The sequence below is a fragment of the Chiloscyllium plagiosum genome, chromosome 15 (assembly GCF_004010195.1).
Source record: "Chiloscyllium plagiosum isolate BGI_BamShark_2017 chromosome 15, ASM401019v2, whole genome shotgun sequence".
Taxonomy (NCBI): domain Eukaryota; kingdom Metazoa; phylum Chordata; class Chondrichthyes; order Orectolobiformes; family Hemiscylliidae; genus Chiloscyllium; species Chiloscyllium plagiosum.
In genome coordinates, this window is record NC_057724.1 from 38,907,156 (window position 1) to 38,917,243 (window position 10,088).

Below are 10,088 nucleotides of genomic sequence, written 5' to 3' on the forward strand. Positions count from 1 at the left end.
AGGCAATTTTAAAACTAGTGCAGTGGTTAATTTTTTTTCAAATGATCGAATGCCTCCTGGCATTGTCCTGTCCACTGAACAATGTGTTCTTCTTCAGCAAATCAGTTAGCGGTGCCACTATACTGCTGAAGTTTGGAACAAACTTCCGATAGAATCTGCTGAGTCCCAAGAATCGAAACATCTCTTTCTTCGAGGTCAGTTGTGAAAATTCCTTGATGGACTTCGTCTTTGCATTCCGTGGGGTCAACCTTCCATGACCGATGTTATGTCCCAAAAAGGTTACCTCTGCTTTCACGAATTCAGTTTTGTTCAAGTTTATTACTAGTTTTGCTTCACGTAGTCGTTCAAAGAACACTGCCAACTGTATTATGTGATCTTTCCAGGACTTGCTAAAGATCACTACACTGTCCAAATTGACTGCACAGTTTGTTGACCCAGCCACAACTCTGTTCATGAGTCTTTGGAATGCAGCAGGTGCATTCTTCATTCCAAAGGGCATCACTTTAAACTGATGTAGCCCATTTGGGGTTACAAATGTAGAAATTTATTTCGCGGTCTCTGATAAAGGTACCTGCCAGTAACCACGCATTAGGTCCAACTTGGTGATGTAACTGGCATGTCCGACTCTCTCGATACAGTCCTCCAATGTTAGAAATGGATATGAGTCCGGTTTTGTAACAACGTTGACCTTCCGATAATCCATGCAGAATCGTTCAGTCCTGTCCGGTTTGGGAACTAAGATGATCGGTGAACTCCACTTGCTCTGGCTAGGTTTAATGATATCCTCATTAAGCATGGCTTCCATCTCCTTCTGAACCTATCTGGCTTTGAAAAGATTAAGTCGATAGGGGTGTTGTTTTATCAGAGCAGTATTCCCTACATCTACTTCATGTACAATAGCATTAGTCCTCCCCATCTAATACTTACCTATGTCCTGATACTGTAGTAACAAACCTTTCAACTGCGTTCTCTCTCCTGAGACAGATAATTTACTAACCATCCTATTCCTCAAGTACTTCTTCATTTTTTAAACTATTTTGAGGCACATCAAAATCTACATCATCTGGATTTGATTCCTCACTCTACGGGGCAGTAACTCACACCTGCTTCTTCAGTTCTTTCTCTCTAGTATAATACAGTTTCAACATGTTCACATGACATATCCAATACCTTATTTTTCTATCTGGCATCTTTACTAGATAGTTCACCTGATTCAATTTTTACTCAATTGATGGAGACGACTAAACCTGGCTTTGAAAGGATCACCTATCACTGGTAACAGTACTAACACGTCATCCTCTCGGGAAAACATCCATACTAGAGGAGGAACTGCTGATGTCTTGAAATGCAAAGAAGTGGATAAATCCCCAGGACCTGATCTCTCGAATTCCGTGGGAATGTAGGGAAGTGATTGCTGGGCCTCTTGCTGAGATATTTGCATTAGCAATAGTTACAGGTGAGGTGCCGGAAGACTGAAAGTTGGCTAACGTGGTGCCACTACTTAAGGAAGGTGGTAAGGACAAGCTAGTGAACTACAGACCGGTGAGCCTGACATCGGCGGTGGGCAAGTTATTGGAGGGAATCCAGAAGGACAGGATGTACATGTATTTGGAAAGGCGAGGACTGATTAGGGATAGTCAACATGGCTGTGTGTAGGAAATCATGTCTCACAAACTTGATTGGATTTTTTGAAGTAACAAAGAGGATTGATGAGGGCTGAGCAGTAGACATGCTCTATCTGGACTTCAGTAAGGCATTCAACAAGGTTCACCATGGGAGACTGGTTTGCAAGGATAGATCTCACGGAATATAGGGAGAATTAGTCATTTGGATACAGAACTGGCTCAAGGGTTGAAGACAGAGGGTGGTGGATCGGTGCTGGGTCCACTACTTTTCGTCATTTATATAAATTATTTGGATGTGAGTATAAGAGGTATAGTTAGTAAGTTTGCAGATGATACCAAAATTGAAGGTGTAGTGGACAGCGAAGAGGGTTACCTCAGATTACAACAGGATCTGGACCAGATGAGCCAATGGGCTGAGAAGTGGCAGGTGGAGTTTAATTTAGAATAATGCGAGGTGCTGCATTTTGGGAAAGCAAATCTTAGCAGGACATATGCAAGGTCCTTGGGCATGTTGCTGAACAAAGAGACCTTGGAATGCCGGGTCATAGTTCCTTGAAAGTGGAGTCGCAGGTAGATAGGATAGTGAAAGCGGCGTTTGGTATGCTTTCCTTTATTGGTCAAAGTATTGAGAACAGGAGTTGGGAGGTCATGTTGCAGCTGTACAGGATATTGGTTAGTCCACTTTTGGAACACTCTTAGCCTTAGCCTTTCAGGAGTAAACACTTCAGTCTCACCATCTGCCTGTTCAGGTTCTTCCTGCACTGTTACGTCAAACAGGGTGCCCACTAACTGAACCTCAACTCCTTCAGCTTTCTCTTTAGTTTTTGCTTCGTGCTGCAACTTATGAATTTGGGATCTAGTTGCTACACAGATATTTCTGTTTTAATTCCGCAGTTTCTTGGTCTTCCTTGGGTTTCTCCACAACTAGGGGTGTCACTCCCACCTTGGACTCTACCAAATCATTCCCAAGAATAAGCTGGATTCCTGGAACTGACACTCTGTCAATCATTCCCACTGTAACTTCCCCAGTCTTGAGTTGGCACTCCAACCTGATCTTACATTGCGGAACGTTAAATTTCTGTCCCAGAAATTACCACACTCTTGAGTAACAGATCAAAAAGAGTGTATATTAGCTTATCCACTACTATCAGCGACTGGTAAGATCCTGTATCTCTCAAAATTATAACTTCTTGTCTTTCTCCCCCATTCTTTCTGGGTAAACTTTACCCACAGAGGTGAATTCTTTGTAGAGATCAGGTACTAATCCATACCCAGCCCACCTAGGCTATGCACTCTTCTGCAGCTCCTCGGCTGTTCTTGGGGTCTCTTTTACTACCTTCACTAATACCACTGGCTTAGCTTCTTTTACCACATCCATTCTCACAGAGCCTTTCTTTAACGACCAGTACTGTAACTTCAAGTGTCCCACTTTATCACAGTGGAAACATCTGAGGCCTTTTACCTCCTTTCCACCATCTTGAGCATCCTTTTTTAACCTGTGGTAAATTCTTTCCAGTATTCTCCACTCTTTCTTTCGTAGTGTAGGATCTGCCCTTCTTCCAACTTCGATCCTTCACAGGAAGAAGTTCTGGCTGGAAGCTTGCCTTATGCACCAACATGTACTCACCTGCTAATTCTGCTGCCCTTCTCAATTCCTGAACTTTCTATTCCTCCAGGTGAATGCTTAACATCTTTGGGAGTGAGTTTTTAAACTCCTCCAGCAGAATAATCTCTTAGAGCCTCAAAGGTCCTATCAATTTTTAAAGCATGCATCCATCTATCAAAATGACTATGTCTAATTCTTTTGAAATTAACACAAGTCTGACCTGGTTCCTTCTTTATGTTTTTGAACCACTGTATATATGCGCGTGGTACCAATTCATAAGCACTTAAAAGAGCCTGTTTGACCTCTTCATAATATCTTGACCCCTCATCTAACAACGTGACAAATACCTCACTAGCTCTGCCCACCAGTTTAGTCTGAATTAGCATTACCACTCGGACCACTCCATCTGCCGAGCCAATTATTCAAATGAAATAAAGAAGGCTTCAACATCTTTCACATCAAAATGTGGCAGAATTTTGACATATTTGTTCATATCACTTTCTTCTCTTTTAATCTCCATCCTGTTAACTCAACTTTGCTGACTAAGTTGCAACTTCTCAAGTTCAAGTTCAAATCCCGATTAAGATTTACCAAAAAAGTATATAATCATGTTTCAGAATCAGTCAGTCAGTTTGCCGACAGTCCTCGGTATTTTCCTCTGTCTTCTTTTCTTCTTAGAGATTCTGTTTCACAGGTCACTGATAGGTACAGGTACCTTTAAGAGAGCTGTTCTGTGGGCAGTCTGTATATGTTGGTGGCTTGGCAGTTCGCCTTCAACAGTTCAATATTTTCCCAGTTTTATACCCTAAAGCATCGGATTGTTGCATTGGTTTTAATATTATCAAAATACCTAATTCAAATTTGACTGGAGTTTGGTATCTTGGGGCATAATTTAAACTAATTGGTCAAATTTGAATTTGTTTTTGTATCCAGGCAATCCATCTAATCCAGCTGTTTGACCAAATGTTACATTTTAAATTTTCCAGTAGTCTGGGTGCTTCTCTAAGTCCTTGCCAGCTTTTCCACACTCTTAAAGGTACAGTACCCCTTACACCTTCATAACAATACTTGGAAGTACAACTTTAATGTTAATGTTAAAGAGATTTTGGTGCTTGGCATGGGGAAGTGTTCAAGGATTATCACTTAATAAGAAGAATATTCTGTGTCCAAGTCACACATTTCTATTTTGAAATATTCGGTACAAATGCATAGAAACTGAATCCAACCCACCAAAGTCATATACTTATTCTTTATAAATGGATTCATGGTTTTGTTACAAGAGGTACCAATAGAGATATACTTTTGAGAGAATCAAACAAAGGCAGATGATATTTGACCTAATTCTGCACTAAGTAACAGACCACCTTTCATAGATAACAAAGAACACAGACAGAAATTGGCCCATTGTGTCTATTGCTTTTCACTAATTTACACAGAGAATTTTTATTGAGAGAAGACGGGCGGCACGGTGGCACAGTGGTTAGCACTGCTGCCTCACAGCGCCAGAGACCCGGGTTCAATTCCCGCCTCAGGCGACTGACTGTGTGGAGTTTGCACGTTCTCCCAGTGTCTGCGTGGATTTCCTCCGGGTGCTCCGGTTTCCTCCCACAGTCACAAAGATGTGCAGGTCAGGTGAATTGGCCATGCTAAACTGCCCGTAGTGTTAGGTAAGGGGTAAATGTAGGAGTATGGGTGGGTTGTGCTTCGGCGGGTCGGTGTGGATTTGTTGGGCCTGTTTCCACACTGTAATGTAATGTAATGTAATCTAATCTAATCTAAAGACATGCACATTACAAGTGGGACGTAAAGCAAGTTTTCTAACATAGCAGGAAGACCTGAGAGAGCCCCTGCTTGAGCAGGCAAGTGGATCGACATTACAGTCAATGCCAGAGACATTCTAAAAACACTTTCAATTATGATGCTGTTTAGAAAGCTTGGCTAAATTGCCAATGGTACAGTTAAAGATTAAAATTGCTTTTATTTTTAACAAACCTTAATTAAACATTCTATCCTCATGCAGTAAAGCCATAGGGCAAAACTAATTGACTGAAATCACCATTTATTCAATTCACTAAATGAAAAACTGTATACACTTAGTTAAAACAAATCAACTTGTACTGAATATTGTACCCTATCATTCAGTGTAATAAATCTAAACCTAGTTAAATCTGCATACTCAAAATAATTTGAACAGCAGCAATTCCAAGTTTCTATCCTCTTAAAAATGACAATCACTCTTGTCATTCCAGCTTCTTCAAATTTTCATTCTAAGACATCAGAAGAATTTTAGATACAAAGTTGTCTAGACAGTAGGAGGCAGAGGATGGTGGTGGAGGACTGTGTTTTGGACTGGAGGCCTGTGACCAGCAGTGTTCCGCAGGGACTGGTGCTGAGTCCACTTTGGTTTGTCACTTATACAAACAAACAATTTTGGGTGAGAATTTGGGAGGCATGGTTGCTAAGTTTGCAGATGACACCAAAATTGGTGTTGCAGTCGACTGTGAAGAAGATTACTACAATTATAAAAGAATCTTCATCAACTGGGCCAATGGGCTGAGGAGTATCAGATGGAGTTTAATTTGTATAAATGTGAGGTAGGTATAAACAAGTGCAGGACTTACACAGTTAATATTGGAGACCTGGGTGGTGATGTTGAACAGAGAGACCGAGGGGTTCAGGTACATAATTCGTTGCATCACAGATTGACAAGGTGGTTAAGAAGGCATTGAACACATTTGTCTTCATTGCTCAGACCACTGAACATAGGAGTTGGGACTTCATGTTGAGGTTGTACACGAGATTGGTGAGGCCACTTTTGGAGTGCTGGGGGTAGTTCTGGTTGCCCTGCTGTAGGAAGGACAGTATTAAATTGGAAAGGGTTCGGAAAAGATTTACCTGGATGTTGCTGAGAATGGAGGATGAACAGGATTGGACTTTTTCCACTGGAATGTTGGACATTGCGGGATGACCTTAGAAGTTTATAAAATCATGAGGGGCATAGACAAGGTGAATAGCAAAGGTCTTTTCCCTAGGGTGGGTGATTTCAAAACTAGGGTGCATATTTTAAGGAGAAGGGAGAAAGATTTAAAAGGGACCTGACAGACAACTTTTTCACACAGAAGGTGGTTCGTATGTGAAATGAACTACTTGAGGAAGTGGTGGATTCAGGTACAGTTACAACATTTAAGAGACCTCTGGATAGGTACATAAATCGGAAAGGTTGAGAGAGCTATGGGCCAAACGCAGGCATGTGGGATTAGTTCAGTTTGGGAAACTTGGTCGGCGTGGATGAGTTGGACCAAAGGGTCTGTTTCTGTACTGTATGAATATGACTCTAAAACTATCTCCACTCTCAGCTACCCACTTAACTATAGTCACCATTCCTTTCACTAGCTTTTGTTCCATAATTCCCTCTCAATGTTACAACTTGTCTTCACTAAACTCATCGTGATCATGAAAGTTCTTGCTCTTTTCTCTTAATCCCTTCTTACTACATGATCAATTTCTTCTCAAGTTCTTAATTTCCAATATTTTCAGTTTTTAAACCATCATGTATTCATTTATTGGTCAGAGCATTGAGTATAGGAGTTGGGAGGTCATGTTGCATCTGTACAGGACATTGGTCAGGCCACTTTTGGAACACAATGCGCAATTCTGATCTCCCTTCTATCAGAAGGATGTTGTGAAACTCGAAACGGTTCAGAAAAGATTTACAAGAATGTTGCCAAGGTTGGTGGATTTCAGCCATGGGAAGAGGCTGAATATACTGGGGCTATTTTCCGTGGAGCATCGGACACTGAGGGGTGACCTTACAGAGGTTTATAAAATCATGAGTGGGTGGATAAATAGACAAGGCCTTTTCCCTGGGGTCGGGGAGCCCAGAACTAGAGGGCATAGGTTTAGGGTGAGAGGGGAAAGATATAAAAGGGACCTAAGAGACAACGTCTTCATACAGAGGGTGGTGCATGTATGGAATGAGATGAAAAAACTGCAGATGCTGGAATCCAAAATAGACAGGCAGGAGGTTAGAAGAACACAGCAGGCCAGGCACCATCAGGAGGTGGATAAGTCTACGTTTCGGGTGTAAGCTTTCTTCAGGACTGGGCCCAGTGCTGAAAAATGGGATTTGATTAGATAGGTACTTGATAACTTGCTCAAACATGAGCAAGTCATCAAGCACCTATCTAATCAAATCCCATTTTTCAGCACTTGGCTCATAGCATTATATGCTAGGGCATTTCAAGTTCTCATCTAAGTACTGCTTAAATTACTTGAAGGCTGTGCTATTACCACTCTTTTAAACACTAAGATAACTTTCTGAATGAAACATTTTTCCTCATATCACCTTTAAACTCTTAAAACTGTACCTTCCAGTTAATGACTCAACTAATAATGGGAAAATTTCTATCTATCTTGGCTTACAAATGCCCCTCATAACATTGTACACCTCAATCAGATTACTTGTCAACTCTGAGGAAAACAACCCCAGGCTATCTAGTCTTTCCTCGTAGTTGAATTGTTCCAGCCCAGGCAACATCCTGGTGAGTCTCCTTGCATGAGAGAGGATGTCAATCACATCTTATAATGTGGCAGCCAGAATCGCACACGGCAGTCAAGTTGCGGCTGAACGAACATTACATACAGTTCCATCATAACCTCTTGTGCTCTTGTATTTAATGCCTTGACTAATAAATATCCCATATGCCCCTTTCACGACCTTCTCTACCTGCTACCTTCAAGAATCTATTGGCATTAACACCAAGATCCCTCTGATCCTCTGTACTCCTTAGGATCAATGTGTGTTTCCTTGCCTTGTCAGTTGTCCCAAAATGCATCATCTCTCACTTTTCACGATTAAATTCCTCTGGTCAATTCATCTGACCAGCCCACCTATACTATCCTGTAATCAAAGACTTGCTCCTCACTATTTATCTTTCACACCATTAATTTTAGTGTCACTGCAAATTTACTGATTGTAACTCAGACATTCATGTCTAAATCATTAATGTAAATTTCAAACAAGCGATCCAGCACCAAATGCTGTGACATGCCACTGGACACAGGATTCCAGTTACAAAAATACTCTGATCATCATTCTCTGCCTCCTGCAATTAACCCAATTTTGGATCCAATGGGGTCTTAGCACTCTGCCATCTGAGACCTTATCAAACACCTTACTGAGTTCCATGTAGACTACATCAACTACTGTACCTTCATTTACAAACCTAATCACCACCTCAAAAAGTTCAATCAAATTGGCTGGACATAACCTCCCTGATAAAACCATGTTAAGGATCCTTGATTGATCCTGGTATCCCCAAGTGAAGATTAGTTTTATCTCTCATTTTTTTTCCTAATACTTTCCCTACCACTGACTTACAGGCCCACAGTTTCCTGATTTATCACTACCATCCTTCTTGAATAGTAGTCCATTAGCTGTTGTCCAGTCTTCTGGCACCGATCATGTGGCCAGAGAGGCTTTGAAAATTCATGTCATTAATGTTACTCTGATAAAAATAACAACCATGTATTATTGAGCAGAGGTCACTGCTCCTCTTAATCCTTCTCAAAATTACTAAGCACTCCGTCCAACACCCGAACTTTAGCCACTGACAATTGTCTTTGCCAGAATACCTTAGTCCTGCTCTCCAGTGAAATTTACAGCTTATTCAAAAATGACACTACTGCTTATGATATTGAATAAATAACATTGGTGTTATAAAGACAATAGCAGATACATTTTTTAAACTTATGTAAACCTATTAAATGCCAGCTCATGTTAAGTCCGACAGTTCAGAACATAATATTTTAGGCCCATGTTGTGATCCTGTTCACAAATCCAGTGCAGCATCAATATAACCTCTACTAGTTTCTTTTTATCTCCCCATTGCTGCAAAGATTCACCTGCGTGCCTTTGATTACCTCTGGAGAATTAATTTCTACAAACGTATTCCTATGTCTCTACTCTTTAAAGCTGCAACTTCTTCAGATTGAATCAAGGTGCAGGCTGTGATATTATCATAAGCCCCAACTTCCCCATGCCCTTAAGAAAAATTTCAAGATGTTGCCCTTATTCATAAATGTTTCAACTCAGTCTTATGCCCAAGTCACTCCGAGCGACTGAAGCCTCACTAGTCGGGACCAGCGCTGCCGCAAAGCTTATCTCGATTCACCTCTTCACTGAAAGAATTTAATGATGCAACCGCTTCCCACACTTACCAGTAGTAAAATATTCAACCGCTTGCTGCAAAAGCTCCACATCATCGTTAGCCAGTCTCGGCCGAATCTTCACGTTCCCGTTCACTCTGGCTGCCATCTCCGCGCCACCGATAAAACAAAACGACGGAATATTCAAACCAGCGCGCGCGCACCCCCGCCAACCGTTGGCGCCTGCGTACTACTATGAAGCAGGAAACGTAGGTAGAGGGAAAAGTTCTGAGTTTGCGCACTGAGGCCAAAGGCAATTGACAAAACAACACCACGTTTACGGGGTACTCAGAGATTGGTTCTGGTTAATGAGAGGGGCGGAAATTGACGGTAGGCGAATATATAAAAGGAGGCCGGTTAAGTTTTGGCTATGGAGAACATAGGTACGAAATATATTCTTTTTAAAATTGGTGGCGAGAAATAACAGGTGTCAATATGAGGGTTTTCTGTAGGTCATATTAGCTACGGTAAGGATAAAGAGAAGCAGATTGGTAGGGATGTCACAGGTTCGAGAATAGTGGCAATATGAAACTTTAATTGACCTAATTAAAAGATAAAGTTGTCACAGTCTTCTTACCAGACTAACATATATTCTGGAAAAGCAATAGCGTAAAGGAGAGGCAGAGAAATAACAATACGTTCTGAAGTGT

At 41.2% G+C, this 10,088-nt stretch overlaps 1 protein-coding gene across 1 annotated transcript in view; it reads right to left on the reverse strand.

Annotated features, from left to right (window-relative positions):
- cenpi (centromere protein I) overlaps positions 1–9,641 on the reverse strand; it is a 121,072-nt gene extending 111,431 nt beyond the window's left edge. Inside the window, exon 1 of the mRNA XM_043704738.1 lies at positions 9,451–9,641. Within this exon, the coding sequence (XP_043560673.1) occupies positions 9,451–9,547 (97 nt within the window). The 5' untranslated portion in view covers positions 9,548–9,641. The remainder of the gene's footprint in view (positions 1–9,450) is intronic.
- Positions 9,642–10,088: the final 447 nt, after the last annotated feature.